We start from the raw sequence: 25,433 nt of genomic DNA on the forward strand, positions 1-25,433 counted from the left end.
CTGCTTGTACTGTAAGAGCTACAGTACCTGCTCCCTCTGCACACTGAGCTACAGTGCGCTGCTTAGCACAGCTACTGGCCTGAAATCTCCTTAAGAGGTCATGTGCTGGTAAAAGGCAAGCCAGTCAGCACATTTTCAAATCTTCTCTCCATTCCTCCTTTCAACACTTTGTTCAGCCTCAAACAGCTCTCTCTCTCCCCCTCTCTCTTTCACTCTCTGTTCGTCTGGATCTTAGCAACACCACCATTTCTTTTTGTTTTCTTGACATTTTCCCCCTGCGTTTGTGTTTCTGGTGTGACGCCCGATCACCAGATGCTCGAGGGAGTGTTTTGGAGCTATTGCGTGAGGTTGGCGAGGGGAGGAGGGCGTTGGGGTGTATGAGCGGTCGCCGGTAAAGCTTCAATCACAGTTTTAAAAGTGACATTTCAGAAGTTTGAGCTTTGCCAGTAATGCCACTGAAATAACTACAGTATTGACCCCCCCTCCCCCGTGTTAGCAGCGCAGTACAAGCAAATGTTGCCTGTGCAGATATATAACCCCTCTGTACTCTGTACTATACAGTTGTTGGAATAAAACTCCTTTTTCGCAATACACTTCGAAGACATATGAATGTAATCTGTAATAAATCAAGGCAATGACTCTGCTTCTGTTTTTCTTAGACCAACAGGGAGCAGAAGGATGGACAAGGAGGAAATGCGTAGAAAACAAGTTGTTTGAAGAGAGTAGGAAAAAATGAAGACGACGACCTGTTCTGTTTTTTCAATTATACTGTGTTGTTTTTTTATAGCATGGGTTGAGACAGACAGAGCTGCAGTTAATGAATCCAGACTTTTTTCCCACCTTTTGGGAACAGACAAAGGGGAGGGATAGGGGGATGATGTGTTGAAGAGGAGGAGGAAGAAGCAGAATGGGAGGAGATTGAAAAGTTATAGCTGGAGCTTTTTCAGTTTGGCAGAAAAGAAGAGCAGTGGGTGTCAGAAAGAAGTGAATGGACATTCAGTAAACTTTTTCTAATATTGCACAATATCCCCCTTTTCTTTCCCCTTTTGTTTACCCATTGCTCATTCAGTGAATCAGTGTGTTGTGGGGCAGCTGGAAACGTTTGAACAGAGAACCCTCTGTTAAAAATTAAGAGCACCTTTGGGAGTACGGTCCCTGATTCCCATAAACCCCAGAAATGCTGCTGCACAATGGCCAAGTTTCCTTAGTGGAAATCAGATCTGTCTCTCTCTCTTCTGTTTTTTCCCCTGTTTTTCTCTTTTCTCACTTTTTTCTACCTTTCTTCTGTCAATTTGCATTTTTCTTTTTATCCATTTTCCACTTTTTCTCCAACCCAAAATATTTTAAAGTGTTTCATTTCCCTACGTTTTCAAGCCAGGCTCTTATGAAAATGTTTCATGGAGGGCTCGTCTGGAATTACAGTGAGATTTAATTGTCAAGGGCCGGTATTTCCTTCACTGTGCATACTGTTAATTCACCTTCATGGCAAGGAATCTGCATTGTCATTTCCTCCCTCTCCAGCTTGTTGGAAATCGATCCTCCGGGTTCCCCTAAATCATCACAGTGACCTTGTCACCTTAGGAAAACATACCACCATATTAGACCTCCAGCGTTACTGAGCCCTGCATGACCACCGACTCCTGCAGCACGACTTTAGCCCTACATCTGAGGTGTTTGTGTACTTGTGTGAGTCTGTGTGTGTGTATATTTCTGTGGAGAGCAGAGCTTGTGGCAGCTGTGAAAATACATACCCTGTGGTTGGTGAAGCCTCCCCCCGCGCTCTTTCTCTCACTTTCTCCAGTCATGCAGACATACAGTTTTTATTCCCTAGGTTGAAAATAATATTTATTATAACTTTTTAATATTTAAAGGTACAGTACCTATAAAGGTACTACAGTAAGAGCTTAAAGCAATATTCAGATGTTGTGTTTTGCCTGAAGTAGTACAAACACGGCAATACTCAGATACAAGGAAATGTTTTCATATCATCTTCAAAATGCAAGCTACAGCAGCTATGATTATAGAAAACTTTTTCAATTTCTGAAGCACATTGTTTTGGATTTACGGCCTCAAATTTACTCAATTATTTCAAACCACTTGGTTCAACATTGTTTTTACAGAAAAAGTTAGCAAAGATAGCAAACAAAGATAGTAAACAAAGTGCCGGGTTTAGCAGCACATCTTAATATTTGCCTCAGGAGTTAATGTTAAGCAAATATGGAGAAATTTAAAAAGAGATATTGAACTGACATTTTATACATAAATGCTTATTTTACTCGATATCAGCTGTAGCTGTTTGCCAAAAATCACTTATCAACTGAAAAGGAGAACAACTCATTATTGTAGGTTTTCACATTATTAATAAAAGTTGACCCATTTCACTGTTGGATAATTATTACTCATGCGTTGTGTTAGCATAATTTTAATTCTGCTTTACTTTAACAATGGCTTGCTTTCTCTGATCCCGGCCTGGACCCATTTAGGCCAAGCTGGTGTTTGAGGGGAGGAAGGAAGAGGAGGGAATGAGGGAACTAGGGAGAGTCATATATTAATGTGTCATGTTATTCTTTTTCACTATTTTTCTACTCTCTCAGACCCTCCCTATGTGGTCCTGCACCACATTCAGGACAGTTTGGATAAATGTTCCATTAAATGAGTGTGTGGTGCCAGTGCACGCGTCTAGGTGTTTGATTTTCATCCCCGGGTGGGGCACTTGTCTTCCCCTTAAGCTGAGGTTCAGGAAAATAACCGCATGTCTGCCAACATCACATCCCTCGTAGCGACAAACCGCCTGTCTCATATTCTGTTTGTCTGAGGGACTTTGAATGACAGACACATTACCTAGACACTTTCTAATTGGAGTTGGCTTACGTCTCAGCCGAGAAAACTGCCCCGTGTCTAAACCGGAAAATCTGTACTTGAGTTCTGCAGAAAGAAAGAGGGAGCTGTAGAGGTGGCTGCCACACAGTATTGCTGACTAATTTACCCAAACACATGATTATGAGTCAAACATTTGTCCCATCAGTAAAAGCATGTACAACAACACCAACCACTCAAGCTCTACCAGACAAAATGTATTCAAAACAACTTTGTTAGCCTCCCCCCTGCACCTCCTGTGTCCCATCTTACCCCCTCCTCACCCCTCGGCTCTTTCTTCTCTACAGATGTGGAGCAGATGGCCATCGACTGGCTAACCGGAAACTTCTACTTTGTGGATGACGTGGACGACAGGATCTTCGTGTGTGACAAGGATGGGCAGACATGTGTCACCCTTCTGGACCAGGAGCTGTACAACCCCAAAGGCATTGCACTGGACCCCACCATGGGGTTAGTTTGATATCTTGCTTTCTACCGTATGCATAAACATACTGCATGGAACTGGAGTCAGATGCTGTCATGTGTTGCTGTTACCCAGCTTTAAAACCAAAAGTAGAAATGGGGGCGAAGGAGGGGGCTACTGGGAATTTTGGACGTTGGACGAGTAATTGAGTGCAGATGTTCTGTTTCACTGTGGTACAATGAATGTAAAGGTTTTGAATGTAAAAGCATGTTTTTGTTATAGCTCTTTTGTTTATGGCCAAACCTTGCAGCTGAATTCCTGAAAGTGTGTGTATATCTGTGGTGCACGCTTGTGTGAGTCTCTGAGAGCTTGTGTGTGTTGCAAAAAATGAACAGCACTATTGCGAGAATGTGTGTGTATACGTGCTTCTAGCTATCTGCATTGTTTTCGCCCAACACAATTTCCTCTGCCGTAATTAGTTCTTCCAGTAACAATGTCATGTAGATTCACTCTAGCTGCTTTTTTGTTGTTGTTATGGTCTGCAGTGTCATTTGGGGGGAGAAAAGGGAAACTAAACCCAGACTGTTTTATATATAACAATATTATATGCTATATTTAACCACAAAAAACAGCATAATTATATTTCTACTTTCCTTCATCTTCCGATAACTTGTTGTTCGGCTACTACTCTCCTATGACAGGATATTGAGCTTTTTTAACACATTTTTAGAAAGAAGTTGGTGCTTCATTTACAGGGACAGTGAGCATTAAACTTAGATATGTCACTTATTTTGCTCTGGATGTAGTAAATAAAGATTGGACAAAAGTTTAACTTTGATTTTACAGCGGAAAGGTGTCCCTTCTTAATTTTCCAGCCTATGAAATTACAAATATTCAGACATTTTCTAAAACCAATAGTGCAAAGCACTATAAATATATAATAGTATATCTTAATATCTACCTTTTTGCTTTTACCCTTCTCAAACTACATTATTGTCTCACTTATGAAAATAAGGGAAGTCAATCAATTATAACAAAGCCATATGGGCGTTAAATTAAAAATAAAGGATCTGATTCCCTCGATCTATTTATCCATCTGTTTTTACTCAAGTGTGATCCTTTGTTTCCACAGGAAGGTATTCTTCACAGACTACGGTCAGATCCCTAAGGTGGAGCGCTGCGACATGGATGGCCAGAATCGAACAAAGCTGGTGGACAGTAAGATCGTTTTCCCCCACGGCATCACGCTGGATCTCGTCAGCAGGCTGGTGTACTGGGCTGATGCCTACCTGGATTACATTGAAGTGGTGGACTATGAAGGCAAGAACCGGCACACCATCATCCAAGGCCTGCTGGTGAGAGAAGCTACACAGACCCCACCCCCCCAACACACACACACACACGCTCCCATTATCATCAATTAACAGGAAGATAATCTCTTAAATAAGCCATCCATGGATGCCATTCACAAAAACTTTGTTGTGCTTTAGAGTTCCCTATATATCTATAATGCACCATATGCCTCTCCTGTGTACTCCTGTAATGTGTTCTCGCCCAGTGAGTTATGAGCAGAGAGAAGACGGTCGACATTTGCCTTTTTATTAAAGCAGCTGATTAATAGTGTTTAATGCTGAGGCTGTTGATGTTGCAGCGCTGATGAAACACAGCGCCTCTTAAACCTGTTACCATGGCTCTTACCGTGATATGTGGAGAAGTAATGGCTTTCATCTACTCACTGAGCCTAAGGGCAAAGACAAGGCCACACACACACACACACACACACACACACACACACACACACACACACACACACACACACACACACACACACACACACACACACACTACCATCTCTTGCTCTGTGTGTGTTTGCCCCTTTGATAGGTCATTAGTACATGCACATCCTTCAGACAAAGGTTAACAGTAAGTGTTATCGATGGTGTTGAATTTCGACTGTTTTATGATGAGTGTGTCTGTTTACCAAGGCCTGACATGCTGTGTTGAAGTTGCATAGGAAACTTATTGAGATAAAAATATAGTTTTTAAAGTTTGAATCAAGATGATGAGATGTTTAGACTATAAAACATGTCCCATGCCTGCTAATAGCACGTTTTTTTGTAGTAATTATTTTGTGATTACAAGCATTGGTCTGGTCTTGGCTGGATATGTGAGTAAAGGTGACACAATCCTGTTTTCTTACGGTCTGATGTTAATATATAAAGCTAATACGTTTCCATCCACTGTTTACCATCAGCAAAGCCGTTCAGCCTGCGATAACAACCATTTTTGTCTTCCCCACTCTCTGTGTCTCTCTATGGCCCAGTTTGCTCCACACATAATTAAAGATAGACCACAAGGCCATCTCAGGTTTTATGTTGCTGGCGCGGCCTGTTCCGACACTGGTTCAATGGGTTCGGTCTGTTGTGAGCAGTGGAAGCTTTTCTGGTTCCTCTCACTCACTGCTGCTAAACAAAAATTAAAAATTATAGTTTCCGAACCAAAGGCAAGCAGGTGGCTGTTAGAAATGTGTATCATGACACTTTAAAATGGTCCCTGTACATCCCAGCACATGGTTTATAAGACTAAAAGTAACCATGGAGATAACACCTCTACTTCATGCTGCATTACCAGTTAACACTCACTTACCATGAGGAAAATGACTGAAGAAAATCTTTAAAACATGGAGGATAACTAAAAAAGAGCCCAGCACAATAATAGACTCTGTGGTTTCCAAATATAGAAAATAATGGGCTCACAAAACTCAAATGCGACTGTGACTACACTTTGAATTTTGATAATTATTATCATATATTGGGGCATCATGTGTTACTGCTACAGTGAAAAAGGGAAACATCTTGAGTGTTAGCTCACATTTAAACACAAGAAATATATATATTTATTATTATTATCTAAGCATGTACAACTCTTATATAGAACATATCTATATCTATCTTACTGTCTTCAAGGGTAGCTGTGACTGTGTGAAAGTTATGGAGTAATTCAGTTAGAAAAACAAAATCTAATTTTCTGGCCTGATTTTAATATCCTGTACCTCTCTTTTACTCTCTCCCTTATCTTCATCTCCCCCCTTACCATCCCTCCCTTAAGATCGAACACCTGTATGGGCTGACTGTGTTTGAAAACTACCTGTATGCCACCAACTCAGACACTGCTAACATGCAGCCTAAGACCAGTGTGATCAGAGTGAACCGTTTCAACAGCACAGACTACCAAGTAGTGACCAGAGTGGACAAGGGAGGAGCACTGCACGTCTACCACCAGAGACGCCAGCCTCCAGGTAGATCACACACACAAATGCACTTCTGAGTACTTTATTACTGCTTCTAGTTTTCTGACTTTATCTTTTACCTCCTTTGTGTCCAGTACGTAGCCATGCATGTGAGGTGGACCAGAATGGGAAGGCAGGAGGCTGCTCGGACATCTGTTTACTGGGGAACGGCCACAAGACAAAAACATGCCGCTGTCGCTCCGGATTCAGCCTGGGCAGTGATGGGAAGTCCTGCAAAAGTGGGTTGGCTAACAGTGTGATGAAATAATTGTTAAGTCTGATTTTAGTTTGATTATAGAGGGTGGAAAACTTTGTTGAAAAATTGGAAGTAGCTGAAATTATTTGAAAAAAGGAAAAAAAATGTTTTGACTTATTTTAATATTAATTGAGTAGCCTGTTACGACAAGCTGAAATTACGCTAATGGGTTAACTGTTGAACTAATTAGCTAAAAAGTAAGCACATATAGTTAGCTAAAATAAGCCTAGTGGATATATTTGAACAATAGATAACGAAAAGTAATGACGAGACAGCTGTTACAGTTAGCCTGTAAAATTGTTCAAATAGTTCCTTGACATCAAGCTTTTGCTACTCCAAGTATACGAGATGTAGCCTAAAATACTACCAAACAAACGCCAACATTGATCGTTCTGTATAAAAAATATTATTGATATAGTATCTTCTTTTGTATAATTTTAAGTATGAATTTCTATCCAAAATAAATTCATTTAAATGAGATTTATTTGGACATAATGGGTTTTGTCAATGAGGGGATGCATACATTCGGTATGGCTTTGGAGGCCAGTCTTAGAAAAAGGCTTGGGAACCACTGCACTGAAGCACACTGCAGATTCAGCACAAACGTCTGCATGCTCCCAGCATCACTGTAAGTATAAACTCAGGAGCTCAATAGACCTGAAGTCAAGGGCAGCCAAGGTTGGTTTAGGGATGCAGCTCTCCCCTGGGGTGCAAACTGAGAGGGAGCTCTGAACAAAGTAGCTCAGCAGAACATAACTTAGTCTGTCGCTTAGGCTCTGCACTCACCTCCCCATAAAGCTGTAAGCCTGATTCAGCTTGTTCAGAGAAGTGTTTTAATATTCTATCAACCAATAATAGCATTTTATTGATCCGCCTCCTCACAATACACTGTCCTTGAAATGACACAATTAATTTAAGTAGTGGCAACCCACGCTCCTGTCTTCTCACTGCCTTCCGATTGAAAATCACTTAATTTTCATTTAAGGATTTTGCTGATCTTGTCTTTAATCAACTTACTTAATCAATACACATTGTTTGTAAAAGGAAAAACAGTCCTGAGTCAGCAACTTATGGTTTGCGTCTCTGTCAACTGAAATCTTTAAAGAGCAAGATATTGGTGAGAGGCTGAAAGAAGTTTAATGTCAACTGCTGTATAGTGTACATTTAAGTTCAGGTCTAAGCTACATTCTTTTACCTCTGTTTTCTTGTTTTGCTGCAGAACCTGAGCATGAGCTCTTCCTGGTCTATGGCAAAGGTCGCCCAGGGGTCATCAGGGGCATGGACATGAATGCCAAGGTACCAGATGAATACATGATCCCCATCGAGAATCTGATGAACCCGAGAGCCCTGGACTTTCACGCTGAGAGCGAGTTCATCTACTTTGCAGACGCCACCAGCTACATCATCGGGCGACAGAAGATTGACGGAACAGAAAGGGATACTATTGTGAAAGAAGGTACAGTCGTGACAGTTAATTAGAGAAAAGGACTTTAGATTTACTTGAAAAGAAATCTAGTTTGTGGATTTATTTGGATCGAGGAAATTGCACTGATTTTCCAGGTTACGCTAAAGTTACAAATGCACAAACACATTCAAGGTATAGGTATGGATTTGGCCCAGGTTAAGGCTTTTAAAGCAGGGCCACAATACAAAGGTTTACAATAAGTGATGACCAAACATAGACTTTTTCACAAGCCTATAATGTTGTTAACAAAAACATATTTTATTTATTTAACCTTTAGTTTTTCCAGATAATCCCATTGAGAATATATGGGCTGCTTTCAAATAATTTAAAGGTATTCAAGAAAAAAACATTCCTTTTCCAACAAGCTGTATGCATCAGCAGACATCAAGGTTTAAATCCAAAAGTATAAAACTTACAATCTCGTAAATTACGATTATAAAAACACATATTTGGTCCATAATGTTTTTTATGTATGTTGTAGCAATAGGCCTCTCACCAACAGTACATGTTTGTTTCAGGAATCCACACAGTAGAGGGCATAGCTGTGGACTGGATGGCTGACAACCTGTACTGGACAGATGACGGGCCTAAGAAAACCATCAGTGTGGCTCGGCTGGAAAAGGCTTCACAGACACGCAAAACTCTCATCGAGGGAAAAATGACTCACCCTCGCGCCATTGTAGTAGATCCTCTGCATGGGTAAGGAGAAAAAGAGATAGAGGGAGGTATTGAATTTGATGTTTTTGTTCCAGAGAAATGGATACATTTCCTGTTGAGATGTTGAGGCACAGTAAAGGTTTAGGCAGCAGTTAAAATAACGCTGACTCTAAGCTGGCTGTTTAATGGATTATGATGCATGCATGTCGTGTGTGCTTATTTGTGGTCAGGCAACATACGGTAAGAGATAATGATAGGAAGTCATTTCTTATGGTCAGCTGTCCGAAAATAATTACAGATGCTTTTTCACTCAGCAAACTCGTATCTCTGATATTTTCAGTTTCAGTTTCACTCATACCTTGTGTATGAGCCGTTTAATGTGTTTATTACTCACTGCTTGCACCCATTTACCCCAAGTTCTTATTTGTGTCTTTTTACATTTTCCAGCAGAGAGCATCTTTTCATCTTTATGTCATCTGTTTTGTTGACCAATACCACTCTGAAATACTTATCTTCCCTCATGATTTCACTTATCACACGCTTCTTAATAAGACAGATGGAGCATTTTGTGCATTACTTGGTAGATTTCCTCCACAATCTTATTTACACACACCCAAATCTCCCTTGCACTTTTTCAAATAGCTCTTAATCTTGCCGGGTATGGATGTTTCTTATTGCTATGACCTATCGGGCTCTCTCACGGAGCACACACTCAAACAAACACACACATTCTTTGGATTGCTAGTGACAGGGTGATGTGTGTCCACACACTTCCCAGGGGAAAGGCACTCGCCTCAACTAATGCCTGTAATCAATCAGGCTCAGAGAGAAGAAGGGGAGGATAAGGAGAAATTTGCAGAAAGGAAAGGACAGCGAAGGAAATATGAAAACTTAATGCTAATGTCAGTCATATTTCAGCAAAGGGGGGGGGGGGGTTGTGTTTACTTTTACATGATGGTGTAGACAGCCAGTGCTCAATGGCTAAGCGTGGAACACTAAAGGCAAGTGGCAGGTTATAAAGTACTTGGTGAGAAACCTTTGTTTTCCTGTGGGCAGATCTACTGATAGACACTGCAGAGGCACATCACTCAATGCTCTCATGAGTGTTGTGCGCTATAGGGCAGCTACATAAAATATCAATGCCTCCCTTGTTGCTTCCTCAGGTGGATGTACTGGACAGACTGGGAGGAGGACCCCAAGGAGAGCAAGCGTGGGAAAATTGAGCGGGCTTGGATGGACGGCTCAAACCGAAATGTGTTCCTGACCAGCAAAACTGTGCTGTGGCCCAACGGTCTCAGCCTGGACATCCCACAGGGCCTCCTCTACTGGGTTGATGCCTACTACGACCGCATTGAGATGGTGTACCTTAACAGCTCAGAGCGCAAGGTCAGCACACGCTCACCATCAACAGGATTATTTTATTGCAGTGTGGTTCACGGGAATGAAGGCAGGGGATTATTCTGACAGGGTATGACAAGCGGTAAGCAAGCTATTAGGGAATGAGTCTAAAAGCCATGGAAGACTGTGGGTGGTCCATCACAATGCAGCTCATAGTCAGGGGGCTTGACTCCTTGTGGCTGAATTAATGATATTTTGCTTTCACTGGTCTGTGTGTTGGTTACATTTTGGTTTTATGGTATAATTTTTAGAATTCACATGTATAATGTTGTGGTTAACATTGAATGAATGAAATATATAATTACTTACATATTGTGAATACCACTGAAAAGGGTATTTTTGGGCCACATAGATGATTTCTTTTACACCTTTACTGTATTTAAAGAGTTGTAGCATAACTAACTCAAATGTTAACTGGTATGAATCAAAGAAGGTCAATCACATCACGTACTGTCACAACGAATGAATACAAACATGTTTGAGCTGTAATGCTGGACACAGCTTGCTGTAGTCCGTTTTTTTAAAAGCATTCTTTACTATCGTGTTGCTTTTCACACATTACCAGACGGTGTATGAAGGTCAGGAACTGAACCATGCCTTTGGTCTGTGCCACTATAAACATTTCTTGTTCTGGAACGAGTATCGAAGTGGCAGCATTTTCAAGTTGGACACCACCACTGGCACGGCCACTCTGCTGCGAAATGAGAGACCACCAATCTTTGAAATCCGCATGTTTGATGCTCAGCAGCAACAAGGTACTTTGGGAAGCATCACAAATACAATATTCTTCTATCTATCCATGTTGATCCAGAAACTATGATAGTCAAAAGACACTAATTTGTGTTCCCATAAAATGTGTCTTTATCTGAACATTCATGTTTGTTTACCTGAAGGCTCCAATGCGTGTCGTGTAAACAACGGCGGCTGCAGCAGTCTGTGTCTGGCTACACCCGAGAGTCGGCAGTGTGCATGTGCAGAAGACCAAATACTAGACCCAGCTGACAACACCAGTTGCATGGGTAGGTTCACGAATGCATGTGAGACTGAAGAGTATTTGAGAAAAATATTTATATAACAAATATATACATACGGAACAACAACAGGAGATCTGGCATGACTTAAGGCAGTCCAATATACACCCTTCATTACTGAAATGTTCAAGCATTACATATTCAAGGTTTTCGTGGTATTTAGTCCATGCCAAAGTCGCTCAAAAATACAAATCATGTCCTATAACATCAAAAAAATAAACTGCTCTGACCCAGTCTTAATGAAAATCAAATATTAAAAATGTATTTCAATGCAGCACTTGCTATTTTATAAGTGTGATTTATTTGTTATTGATCTGCCCCACTTTCTTCTTGTTTTTTATTCCGTCTCTAGTCAACTCAGTATCAGTTTACTATATGTGTGGTGGATTTAGACACATGGCTTATTAGATTCCCTTTGAATCACTATTTTCCCAAAATCCAATCTGTTTTTATGATCAAAACTGTATTTTGCTTTTTTTCCATGTCCTCAATGTCCCCCTCTTTAAAATTCCTTTCATACCTCCTTTTCTCTACTTCTCCTTTCACAGCCAACCCGTCTTACGTACCTCCTCCCCAGTGCCAGTTTGGGGAGTTTGCTTGTAAGAACAACCGCTGCATCCAGGAGCGCTGGAAGTGTGACGGAGACAATGACTGTCTTGACAACAGCGATGAAGCTCCAGAGCTGTGCCGTAAGTTCGCACACGCACACACACACACACACACACACACACACACACACACAGGCCATACATAACATAGTTTATGAGTGAGATGATCTTGGGCAATAGTCGTTTGATGCCAGAATGAAATGAAGGAGCAGTCTGTGAAATAGTGACTGTGTGTTTATATGTGTTAATCGGTGTACATGTCAGTACATAATATGTGTTTTGTGTGTGTGTTTGTGCAAGGAGGAATGTAGTCTGTGGGTCTGGAAAAGCTCTCTGTCCTTCTGTCTGTCTGTGGTTAAAGTGCAGACATATTAACGTCCCAGACAAAACAAAAGCACTTCCAAAACAGCTAGAATTTTTGCTCTCTCTTTCACCCATTGGCACCTCACGTCGCTCCATCTTTCCATTCCCTCCTACGCGTCTCCCCACATGGCTTCGCATTCTTCTCTGTTTCCTCTTACCCTTCAATGCTTGCCTTCTTCTCTACAGACCAACACACCTGCCCCACAGACAGATTTAAGTGCAAGAACAACCGCTGCATCCCTCTGCGCTGGCTGTGCGACGGGGACAACGACTGTGGGAACGACGAGGATGAATCCAACACCACCTGCTCTGGTACCCAAACAAGCATACACCCTGTACCCTGTTTTTTTAACTTTTACATGGGAGATTACCTCAACTATTTTGTGTTCTAGCTCGTACCTGTCCACCGAATCAGTACTCATGTGCCAGTGGGCGCTGCATCCCTATTTCCTGGACATGTGACCTGGATGATGACTGCGGTGATCGGTCAGATGAACCTGCTTCCTGTGGTTTGTCAACTTCTGTGGTTTGGTCTTTAACTGTCAGGTGACTTAAATCTGTTATTCAAGGTCAGTTTAATAACAAATGTCTAAACTCAAATTTGTTTCCACAGCCTACCCCACATGTTTCCCCCTCACCCAGTTTACCTGCAACAACGGACGCTGCATCAACGTAAACTGGCGCTGTGATAATGGTCAGTTTGTGTTCTTTATTCTCTCTTCTTCTCCTTCATGTGAGCATTTACAGTTGCAACTTCTCGCTTTCCTTCGTCACAAGTTTGCTGAGCATGTTATTCCATCACTGTCAAATTAGCACTCACTCTTTTTTATGTCTGTTTGCTTGTTTTTATGTTTAATGTTTCTCCAGTCTTTTGTTGATCTGTGTTGTTGGTTTTGTTGTTCCGTGTTGTGCCGTTCGCCCACTCTGCTGTCTTCCATTGGTTCTGTCTTTCAGAAAAGGATTGTGGGGACGGCTCTGATGAGTTGAATTGTCCAAACCTCACCGGTTAGTGCATAGATCAACATGCACCACCACAGCCATGATGCAAGCCTAGAGCAAGACTAGAACTGGTCAAGCTGGCCATAAGTTAGGGCTGCTTGTCTGCTAATTGAACATGGCCACATGCTGAGGCCAGTAATGCTGCTAGTTATTTACTGTAAGCTTCTGCACATAGGTTTGAACCTAAGATACATTTTATATATAGCAGTGGAGTATTCAGTCAAGCGAATACACAGGGAAAGTGTAGCCAAATGAATTTAACTCATTTTATTTGGTGTAGATTTAAAGCGATTGCAGGTTGAATGATCAAACATATCATAAAATTTGCAGACGAGATTATCTTTCCCTGATTACATTGGAAATAACTGCGGTTTAAAGTATGCAAGGTTATGCATCAGGTGGCGCTTTTCATATGATGGTTAAGACAGCTTATGATGCTCTGCTGCAAGCTCGATGTATCAGCATTTGGTACATTCCCTCGTGGTGCATGGTCTGATCTATGCAGTTTCTGTCATTATTCAATCTCTCATATTCTATTTAATTTATTTTCCATTGTTTTCATTGTCACTGTTTTAACTGTGAAAGAAAAAAAAATGAAGTACTTTTTGCATATTAATATATTTTTCCCTTTGAGGCAGTGGGAGCCTCATGTGCGAGAGACGGTGTTGTTTGACTGTGTTTGTTTTTCAGATAACGACTGCGGGGACAACAGCGACGAGGCAGGCTGTAGTCACTCCTGCTCCAGTGCTCAGTTCAAGTGTAACAGCGGTCGCTGCATCCCAGATTACTGGACCTGTGACGGAGATAATGACTGCGGGGACTACAGCGACGAGACGCACGCAAACTGCACCAACCAGGGTCAGTGTTATAACCTCTCGTTTAGGGGGGACTGCTAGGAAACGCTTCACTGTTGTATTTAAGAAATACGAAATTAAGATTTATAAGATATTTGTACAATTCAGACCACTGTGCTTGCAACTTAATATCAAAACTGAATTGTTTCGATATTAAGTTGACTCATACACATTTTTGTGTGTTATCTACAGAATATAATAATAATAATACTAATGTGCATTTCTTCAGTCATCTCTTTTAGCTTGCATCTGCTCTCAAAGGTTTTGAGTTGGTTTTGACTTCCTGTGTTGGTTTATACAGAACCATACCTATTCACACATACCTACTCTCAGTTGCAATTACTTGTATTAAGATCTCATGATTACAAATATGAGTGGCTGTGGTTGATGACCTGGTCGCATTTGATACCAGCTTTTGCTAAAATGTATGTTAGCCAATTTCTCAGTATCCCAACCTGTTTGCACATGATTCAATGGTGCTCTTCATTTTGGTTTGAGAATACATGCCCGTAGTCACAAAGCAGAATACTTTTTTTTTTTTTTTTAAAGCTTATGTTTAAAGCCACTTCTCACAATCAAATAGCGAATGGTCCCTCTTTTAGCAGCACTTTTGGAACACAGCTGATAGGCACTAATATCATAGCTAGTATTTACACTTAAGTCAGTAGATGTAATAGATCTCTGGTCCATATTAGTCAACCTGGCCCAGTCCAAAGGGTAAAAACTCTCCCTGGTCGATTAGCAAGTGATATATTAACTGTTAAGATACTAATACATATTCATTGTTATCCTTGTGCTGTTAATATCAAGATTGAAACAATAACAAAAACGATTCATCGGCAACAAGTGCTAATGACCCTCTTGAAAATGCTTGGTCTTTTTCCTTTGCTTAGACCTGTTGTCATCCAGATATTTTATAGACAGCTCATTAGTTTTGTTTTCACAGGCTTCTGATGCTGCACATTGTCTCTGCCAGGCTATGTGTCGTGATTTGATTAATACAGCCAAGGGTTGAATACAATAACATTTCAAAACTTTATGACATCTTCCTCTCCACAGCCACGCGTCCCCCTGGAGGTTGTCATACAGATGAGTTCCAGTGTCGGATGGACGGCCTGTGTATCCCCCTGCGTTGGCGCTGTGATGGGGACACCGACTGTATGGACCTGAGCGATGAGAAGAACTGTGAGGGCGTCACACACATGTGCGACCCAGCCGTCAAGTTTGGTTGTAGGGACTCTGGTAAGAAGACCATAGTTTAAATAATGTTAAAGAAGATAAAGATTCTTGAAAGGTTTTAAGTAAGCCTGCCTCCTGCCCATAGCTCGCTGTATCAGCAAAGCCTGGGTGTGCGACGGCGACAGCGACTGTGAGGACAATTCCGACGAAGACAACTGTGAGGCGCTGGTGTGTAAGCTCTCTCATCATGTGTGCGCCAACGACTCAACCATCTGCCTGCCTGCAGAGAAACTTTGTGATGGCACTGATGACTGCCCAGATGGCTCTGATGAGAAACTCTGCGGTAAGAGACAACGGGGCCCGGGCTGTGTTTCATTACAGGGAATGCCATAACAGCAAGTCAGACTTCTGCCTCTTAAATGAAGTATTAAGAGGTTTAATAACAGTTGTATCTCTTCTCTCACAGACCTGTGTTCACTGGATAATGGTGACTGCAGCCATAACTGCACAGTGGCCCCTGGCGAGGGGGTCATCTGTTCCTGTCCCCTGGGCATGGAGTTAGGGGTCGACAACAAGACCTGTCAAATCCAGAGCTTCTGTGCCAAACACCTTAAGTGCAGTCAACGCTGCGAACAGGACAAGTTCAGTGTGAAATGTTCTTGTTACGAAGGCTGGGAACTGGAGCCTGACATGGAGAACTGCAAGAGCACGGGTAAGAGACAGAGGAAACCATACGAGAGGGGGAGAAGGAGGGTGCAAAGGATCAGAGGAAGGCAAGAGACATCAGTGAAGAATTTTAACATCTGATTGATGGTAGAGATACAGTAGAAGAGGACGATAGAGAATTGACTGCGCTCTGGGCTTTGTCAGACTTTAAGAGTGCAGAATCAGGAAGTGTGGTGTGGGTTTGGGATTAACCAAAGGAGAGGCTGCCTAAGCAGGAAGCTGTGGTTAGAGAAGTCTGTCTATGCCAAAATGTGATACTTATGTGGACGATAGACAGAACACTGTGGAAAGCTGTTTCAGGAGTCTATCACTAAAATACATAAAAACACTTCCGCATCAGGTTCTAGCTGTCATTATTATTTAATGAAAAAATTGAATCTCAAATATACAAAAATGTGAACAGAAACTTTTTTTGCAAGAGGGTGAGACGTGCTCAGTCACAGTTAATCAGCTTTGAATTTTATCATCCACATAAAAAATATAGTTCCCTCCCTGCAGCAACTAGCCAATGAGGAAACATGAATTTAAGATTGTGCTCTTCATTGCCAGGTCTTAGAGACTAGCCACCGGCACCCTGTCATTCATCTGGCTGCCTGTTAGGTACAGATAACGCCAGTCTTATTTACACTGTGTTTTAATTACCCAGGATTAGAGCCACTTTAAACACAGCCCCTCTGTCATTGGACACACACCGCAGTGGAACATGGCTGCAATGTTTTCCATGCTGTGAAGCAAAGCTGCTCTGTGGAATATTGAGTAACAATCAAAGATAACAAAGAAGAGGCTTTTAACCCTTTAACCTCTGCTTAGTTCTTCTTTTAAAGAAGCCCATCGATGTGTTTCTATCCATCTCCACAGATCCTTTCAAACCCTTTATCATTTTCTCAAACCGCCATGAGATTCGCCGTATTGACTTGAATAAAGGAGAGTTCAGTGTGTTGGTTCCGGGCCTGAGGAACACCATTGCCCTGGACTTCCATCTCAGTGAGAGTGCCCTCTATTGGACGGATGTGGTGGAGGACAAGATCTATCGTGGGAAGCTCTCCGAGAATGGAGGTGAGAATATTTAACACAATCAATATACTTTAAAAGATTTATGGTATCATCTAGGATTTAATATACAGTCTTTAAAGATTATGGATGTTCCGTAAAGTCAAGGTCAACCTATTGATTTACTCAAGAACGTTCAGCCACTTCACTTCACACGCTGTTCATCAGCGGATAGGGTTATTCTATTGATTTTGTCTTTGCACGTGGCTGCTGTGTGTAAGGTTTACTATGCGCAACCAATAGGCTACATTCAGTGAGTGCGTGTTTTCATTTCTACACACAGGATAATGACTCATCAAATAATTACATGTCCCTCTGATTAGAGACCCAGTGGAGAATGAAAGGGATAGATAGAGGTTGTGTCTCTTTAGCCCTGCAAGACACCACATGCTTACACCCCCTGCTGAGCCACTACTGTAAACATATGTATTTTCATTTAATCTTTCCGACGTGTGTTTTCTCATGAACAAAGCATCTAAAGCGTTTGATTAAAGGAATTACAGTTTGTGATGCAATGTTAGCTTTGAATCCAAACAGCTAGATAACATTTACATAATTAGTAAATACTGAAGCGAAGCAGATCAGCGCTTTGGGTTAAAGCACTCGGAAATGTTACCATCAGCAAATCCAAGCCTTCGGAGCCTTCATCAGTCTATATTGAAATACTGTGTGAATTAATTAGGAACTTAATCGCCCTGGAGACATGTTTATTTTAATGAGTAGTACAAAGAATCATGATTACCTCAGATTTTTCTACAAATACGGATTATATGAGAAGACTCTGCTTGTTTTTTCTTTTCAACCATGTTAAATAGTGAGGTTTATATACATTTTAAAACAATCAAAGGTCACGGCTTTTGTTGACATTTTCAGGGTTGAAAACACAATTAAGTATATATATTTCACTGTAGTCCTTATTATGAAAAAGGGAATGGGCGTTATAACATACTAGTCAAGTAACTCTAAGAGAACCATCTATCATTTGTATCTCTCCTTGCAGCTTTAACCAGCTTTGATGTGGTGATTCAGTATGGCCTGGCTACCCCTGAGGGTTTGGCAGTGGACTGGATAGCAGGAAACATTTATTGGGTGGAAAGCAACCTGGATCAGATAGAGGTGGCCAAGTTGGACGGCACCATGAGGACCACGCTGTTGGCTGGGGAGGTGGAACACCCTCGAGCTATCGCCCTGGATCCCCGCGACGGGTATAATTCCTGCCAATATCAAAGAATGCACATATACAACAAAAGCTAATAGTTATTAATTTTGGTAATTGTGAAGCTGGTTGGGAGTCATAAACAGGATTTAATTGAAAAGTTGTTCTATACGCAGGTCTTATCCCTGAACATATTGTGTGTTAAGGATTTAATAACTAGATGTACACGTTGTGGCATGCATGACATTTGCAGGATCCTGTTCTGGACAGACTGGGATGCCAGCTTGCCCAGGATTGAAGCTGCATCCATGAGTGGAGAAGGGAGGAAGACAATCCATAAGGAAACTGGCAATGGAGGCTGGCCAAATGGGCTCACTGTGGATTATCTAGAGCGCCGCATCCTCTGGATTGATGCCAGGTCATTAAAAAAAACCCAGACATGAACACAATCATACTCAGAAAACACCTTTACTTCATGCACATGCTGTATCTTTCAGTCGTACACAGACATTCATTGAGATTTGTGCTATACACAGGTCTGATGCCATTTATTCAGCCAAGTATGATGGTTCTGGGCTGATCGAGGTTCTGAGGGGACATGAGTATTTGTCACATCCCTTCGCCGTCACTATGTATGGAGGGGAGGTTTACTGGACAGACTGGAGGACCAACACACTGGCAAAGGCAAACAAGTGGACAGGAAGCAACGTCACTGTGGTCCAGAGAACCAACACGCAACCTTTTGACCTTCAGGTCTACCATCCATCCAGACAGCCGCAGGGTGAGAAACACATAAGCCTGCACATACTGTACAACTGCAGTTTGAAATAATGATGATATAAGAAAAATGTCAGTATACCAGCAGAAACAACTGGTTTATAACTTGTAATTTCTTAATGAGGGTTACAACTCGCTGATTTATGCAGTGTTCTCAGTATACGTTCTGAGTTTTGTTTTGATGATAATTTCCCTCAGCTCCTAACCCATGTGCGGCTAAAGATGGCAAGGAGCCCTGTTCTCATCTATGTCTCATCAACTACAACCAGACATTCTCGTGTGCCTGCCCTCACCTCATGAAGCTGGGCCCTGACAGACACACTTGCTATGGTAAGTGTGGACACACATACAAAAATGCAGTTACTGTAGAAAACTCTTTGATTCCCCTTTGAGCTAGCAGACAATTTACCCCTCTGCTTGTCTTTGCAAGTTGAATGTTATACCTGTTCTTACAGAAGTGTGTGTGTGTGTGTGTGTGTGTGTGTGTGTGTGTGTGTGTGTGTGTGTGTGTGTGTGTGTGTGTGTGTGTGTGTGTGTGTGTGTGTGTGTGTGTGTGTGTGTGTGTGTGTGTGTGTGTGTGTGTGTGTGTGTGTGTGTGTGTGCGTGCGTGCGTGCGTGCGTGCGTGCGTGCGTGCGTGCGTGCGTGCGTGCGTGCGTGCGTGCGTGCGGGCGGGCGGGCGGGCGGGCGGGCGGGCGGGCGGGCGGGCGGGCGGGCGGGCGGGCGGGCGTGCGTGTGGGTGGGCATGAGAGAGAGAGAGAGAGAGATAGAGAGAGAAAACATTTAGCAAGACTTTTTTTCACTTTGAGGTGCTATTTGCTGTGACAGCTTTGAGTGCATTGAATTGTCTGTCCATGAAAAGTGAGAGCGGGCCTATTTAGTCTGTGTGTGAGTTTAGTATTCAGGGCAGCACTTTCTATTATCTTCAGGGGTAATGGAACGGAGAGCCCCATTCTGTCTGATTCAGGCATCAGCCACAACCCTCCACATCCACCAGCTAGTCTGGCCTGGCCGATACAGCCTAACACTGTCATTACTCTCCCCCTCTCTCTGTCTCTTTCCCTCCCTCCCTGTCTATCATTTAAGCTGCAAACAGTTAAGTGATGATAGGACTGTTGAGACCAATGCAATTGTATCGTCTATGCACTGATTGAATTCACTCCCACTGTCATGGCTGTGCTATTGAGTTAGCCAGCTAGATAGACACAATCATTAAACTCAAAGATGCAATTGGATTAACTGTTTGTTCAAAGGGCAGGAATAATGTGCATATGCACCGATCCATGCTGCAACCACCTATCCCTACTACTCTAGCATTAGCGTGCACTCATGTATTTTACTTTGAACTTTAAGCTGCATTTAGCTCCTGATTACTCCCATTGAATACTGAAGGTTTTGGGAGTTACTGAAGGATGCATGTCAACATGTTCCCACCTTACAGAATCTCGTCAGTTCCTGCTGTACGCTCGCCAGATTGAGATCAGAGGAGTGGATATCGACAACCCCTATTACAACTACATCATCTCCTTCACTGTGCCTGATATCGACAACGTGACTGTGGTGGACTATGATGCTCTGGAGCATCGGATTTACTGGTCAGATGTTCGCACCCAGACCATCAAGAGAGCTTTCATTAATGGCACCGGAGTTGAGACTGTGGTCTCTGCTGGTACGGAGGAGGCAACACTATGTCATATACACCTAGCTCCATATACCTGTTTCTCTTAAACAATAAAGCCTAGACTTTTTGCCATTCATTTATTTTTATTTGAATATTAGATTTAGCAATTTAGCATCATTTTGATTTTCAAATGTAGCAAAAGTACATTTCCCTCATTTATTTGGAAAAAAATACATATATGTATTATATCATATTTTTTATGTGATCATGTAGCTAAGTTTTCTAAAAAAAATAGACACTGTAATTGAACGGTCCCTAAACCCATCCTCTTTATCTAGAATTAGCTTAGCAAGTTTAACTAGGCACTTGCGAAAGCTTCCTGCATGAAGCCTTGTCTACTGTGCTGACAAACACTTTAGAGGGTGTTTTTTTAGCATTATATCCAATGGCGTAAAAATACCATGCATGTTTAACAGCCTTTCACAGCTAATGTATTGATTTTAAACCGGTTCCCTGGAAAGATACAAAAATTAGCTGAAGAGTTAGCGTTAATGAGATAGCAACTGTAGCTACAGATGATAATATTGTAATCAATTTAGAGGACAACATTGGCACATTAGAAATGAGAAGCCAGTATTGGCTAAGGAGTTTGATTAATGGCTCTGTGTTTATGTTATTTATTTTCTTTAGATCTGCCCAACGCTCACGGCCTGGCAGTGGACTGGGTTTCCAGAAACCTGTTCTGGACCAGTTATGATGCCAATAAGAAACAGATTAATGTTGCCAGACTGGACGGCTCCTTCAAAAATGCTGTCATCCAGGGCCTGGACAAACCTCACTGTCTTGTGCTGCATCCAATACTCGGGTTTGTCATATACACACTCTCACAAACGCACACACACACACGCACGCACGCACGCACACGCGCGCACACACACACACACACACACACACACACACACACACACACACACACACACACACTAATGATGTCAGACTATGAAGCTTTCAGATAATTGTTCTCAGTCACCCTCTTGAGTTTACCTTTAACCTTCTACACATACACACAGAAGTGTGTGCACACAGTCATACACACTAAGCATGTCTGGCTGTCAGGTTCCACTCTGTTTGCAGTCAGCGGTGACAGGCAGAGTAGTTTTGTGTAGATGTTCGCTGACCTCTGACTGTTTCTTCACTCAGGAAGTGGTTCCAATTTTCTCCCTTCATGTCAACTTTCTCCTCTGTCGCTTTCTTTCACCGTCTAGCTCCATTTCTATTTTTAAAAACATAGTTTTATGTGCTCAGAAAGACTTTCTGTGAATTATTTACTGCTGGTCACTTTCTGTCTCTATTTCTGTTCCAGTGTTTATCTTACATTCTGTCCCCCTCCTGCCTTGTTTAGCAAATGTCCATTTTTCGCTCCTGCTTCGCTCTTGAAACCTCATCCCCCTCAGCTCCCCACACATAACCTGGCCTCGGTCCCTCCTCTTACTGGCAGAGCAGAGGCAGACCATCTGTATTTATATATTTAGTTGTGTCCCACAGGAATATGTGTGCTTCTGAGTATTTGAGGTGGATGAAGAAAGGATATTTTCTTCAGAAATTTCTCTGCCTTCTTGTGTTTTTTTGTGTACTCCTTCCTCTCGTTCAAAGACTTAGCCTACTTAAGTGGAGGAATGTTTCCGATCTGAGCATTGTTCGCATGGGGGAAAATGAGAAGCAGATGCTGGATCCATATGCTGGGGCTGTGTCCTCGTTTTTGCACACTAACATACTGCCTAGAATACGTCCAGGAGTGGGTGGGGGCAAAGAGAGTCAGGGAGGGAAGAACTCAAACTTGTATGTGTGTGTGCGCACATAAACATGAGAATGTGGGTGTTCAAATGCTGCAGAAACTTTATTTAAAAGCATCTTAGCAAACAAACGAAGGGTGTGGTGGATGTGGTGGGATTTAACAGGAAGTGGGTGGTGAGGCAGAGGACAGATACTATTTAAACATAGATTACACACAGTCTAAACAGTGACACACAAACACATTGTGCTGTATACTCCCTGTGTGTGTGTGTGTGTGTGTGTGTGTGTGTGTGTGTGTGTGTGTGTGTGTGTGTGTGTGTGTGTGTGTGTGTGTGTGTGTGTGTGTGTGTGTGTGTGTGTGTGTGTGTGTGTGTGTGTGTGTGTGTGTGTGTGTGTGTGTGTGTGTGTGTGTGTAGGCGTGCGTGCGTGTGTTCAGTGAGGACTTTGACCAGATTAAGAAGTAAGGACGTTTTTCGTTCGTGTTTGGGTGGCAGCGATAGTTGAATGTGATTTTTTGAGCTGCGGAATCGATGTTTGTGAGAAATATTTTTTAGTTGGCCTCTGTTCGTTTTGTAGCCCAGCTACGTTTTGCTTTACAAAACTTCAGCATCTATAAAAGTCACAGATGGTTTGTTGTGATTTTAAGACCAGATGCTCGACAAATTCCACAATACAGTTGTGGTTTTTTATGCTATTTTTATTATCATGATCACTTTGTCACAAGACAAAACACATTATGTAAGATCTAACATACAAACTGAAAACAATATCCACACAAGTTCAAAACTCAAGAAACATAAATAAGTTATAAAAACATCACGTTATAAAGGAATTCAAGAGTATGACTAAAGAGCTGTAAATCATTCCAATAAAAAGGTGGAAAGTTGCCGAATCCCGTCCTGCCAAGAGCAGTGTGTACATTTGGGATATCTAAGGTTAAGAAATGAGGGAAAGATGTGAGGTGGAAATGCTTCAGTGCAACAGGAAGTTCATGTCAACATATTGATTCCCTTAAATCTTTTAAACCTTTTTCGATAAGAAAACACTTGAAATTGTGCTGTACACTGAGCACTGTGGATTGTATTGTGTGGCTTCTCGGTGTCATTATGTGGTGTATTGACAATGTTTAGTCAAGAAACTAAAGTATGATATGCTGAAAATAATTTTAAAAAAAAGCTCTCTATTGGCCTGCCTCTTTCAGGAAACTATACTGGACAGATGGGGACAACATCAGCATTGCCAACACAGACGGCAGCAACCGCAGTGTGCTCTTCAGCAACCAGAAAGGCCCTGTCGGTGAGTGACATGTTCAACCTCTTTATGTGACTGCATGACAGACAGCGCACCCTAGTGACGGGGCAAGCCATTACACATCAGCTCTGTCTTTGTTTCACAGGCCTCTCTATTGACTTTGACACTGAGCAGCTGTACTGGATCAGCTCACTAAACAGCACCATCAACCGCTGCAACCTGGACGGCTCTGGCCTGGAAGTACTTGAAGGGGTGAAGGGCAAGCTGACCAAGGCTACTGCTCTTGCCATCATGGGTAATTTTCTACAACATTTTCATTTCAGCCATAGAACATCTAAGGACATACAGCTTAGAAGTTACACAAGATAACAAGACTGTGTTGCAAGTGTATTTGTGTGCCTTTAAAATGTGGCTCTGAGTCTAGGTTTCCCAGAGTTAGGTGTACTTCTCATGAAGAATTTTGAGCATCCTGTTTTCGATTGCATCATTTAGGAGACAAGTTGTGGTGGGCCGACCAAGGAACTGACCAGATAGGAACCTGCAGCAAAAAGGACGGCGGCAACTGGAAAATCCTGAGGAACAGCACGTCTCCCATGATGCATATGAAAATCTACAATGAAACTGTGCAGAAAGGTACAGGGAAAGAACTGCAAATCTTTTCTGAACCTTTGCATGCATTTTTTGGTTGAATGAGTTATAAAAAGATTTTAAAATCTAGGGTGGAAAACATCTCATTGAAGTTCTGTTTTGCTCACAGATAAACAGGCCACATGGGCCTGTTTATCTGTGCCAAAGCACATCTGTTTATGTCTCTGTAACTCCTCTTTGATTTGTTTTGTGTTTTTGTTCTCATGCTTTTGTGTTCCCAGGCAGCAATCTCTGCAGTAATAACAATGGAGACTGTTCCCAGCTGTGTCTCCCCACCTCCCCAACCACCAGAGCCTGCATGTGCACTGCAGGATACAGCCTGCGCACAGGGCAACAGTCCTGTGAGGGTACGTCACATTCATACACATCAATTTTTCTCTTTTTAGCCAAATTTAGAAATGATAGATGTCTGATTCAACTTAAAACAATGAATTTGATTTGTTTGCTGTAGGTGTTGGCTCTTTCCTGCTGTACTCTGTGCATGAAGGCATACGTGGTATTCCTTTAGACCCGTCTGACAAGTCTGATGCCCTGGTACCGGTGTCAGGCACATCCCTGGCTGTGGGCATAGATTTTCATGCTGGTAAGACTTTTTTACAACATGTGCTTTTTCTTAGACGCTTGATAAAAATCAATTACCCCAGCATTGAAGTATTTTGTCTCATAGCTGAAACTGCTTACTTAAGCACACACATGGAGTATGTGTAACTGTATAAGGGTATAGGATACCTTATGTTATGTTTGACCTGTTTCCACAGACAATGACACTATCTACTGGGTGGACATGGGCCTGAGCACCATTAGCAGGGCCAAGAGAGACCAGACCTGGAGAGAGGATGTTGTCACTAACGGCATCGGCAGGGTGGAGGGCATCGCTGTGGACTGGATAGCAGGTGAGGGACATACATTCTAAATCAATCATTCATACTGATAAATTGTGTTTTTCTTTTGCTGTCAGTGTTCCCATCATCCTTGCTTTTATGGTACCACACAGTAAGAAGGGAGATACATTTTTACTGAGAAAACAAGAAAG

At 42.1% G+C, this 25,433-nt stretch overlaps 1 protein-coding gene across 1 annotated transcript in view; it reads left to right on the forward strand.

Annotated features, from left to right (window-relative positions):
* The window catches only part of LOC134882434 (low-density lipoprotein receptor-related protein 1-like), an 84,022-nt gene that overhangs the window by 32,031 nt on the left and 26,558 nt on the right, over positions 1–25,433 (forward strand). The window contains 31 exon segments of the mRNA XM_063910112.1: positions 3,165–3,327; positions 4,413–4,635; positions 6,389–6,578; positions 6,665–6,808; positions 8,045–8,281; positions 8,809–8,989; positions 10,111–10,333; positions 10,911–11,100; positions 11,239–11,364; positions 11,925–12,065; positions 12,534–12,659; positions 12,740–12,856; positions 12,961–13,041; positions 13,302–13,352; positions 14,037–14,204; positions 15,260–15,442; positions 15,525–15,722; positions 15,846–16,091; positions 16,964–17,161; positions 18,156–18,360; positions 18,565–18,729; positions 18,848–19,092; positions 19,287–19,418; positions 20,528–20,755; positions 21,398–21,572; positions 23,703–23,797; positions 23,898–24,047; positions 24,245–24,385; positions 24,622–24,747; positions 24,852–24,983; positions 25,159–25,293. Of these exon segments, the coding sequence (XP_063766182.1) occupies positions 3,165–3,327; positions 4,413–4,635; positions 6,389–6,578; positions 6,665–6,808; positions 8,045–8,281; positions 8,809–8,989; positions 10,111–10,333; positions 10,911–11,100; positions 11,239–11,364; positions 11,925–12,065; positions 12,534–12,659; positions 12,740–12,856; positions 12,961–13,041; positions 13,302–13,352; positions 14,037–14,204; positions 15,260–15,442; positions 15,525–15,722; positions 15,846–16,091; positions 16,964–17,161; positions 18,156–18,360; positions 18,565–18,729; positions 18,848–19,092; positions 19,287–19,418; positions 20,528–20,755; positions 21,398–21,572; positions 23,703–23,797; positions 23,898–24,047; positions 24,245–24,385; positions 24,622–24,747; positions 24,852–24,983; positions 25,159–25,293 (5,115 nt within the window).

Source organism: Eleginops maclovinus, chromosome 20 (assembly GCF_036324505.1).
Source record: "Eleginops maclovinus isolate JMC-PN-2008 ecotype Puerto Natales chromosome 20, JC_Emac_rtc_rv5, whole genome shotgun sequence".
Lineage (NCBI taxonomy): Eukaryota > Metazoa > Chordata > Actinopteri > Perciformes > Eleginopidae > Eleginops > Eleginops maclovinus.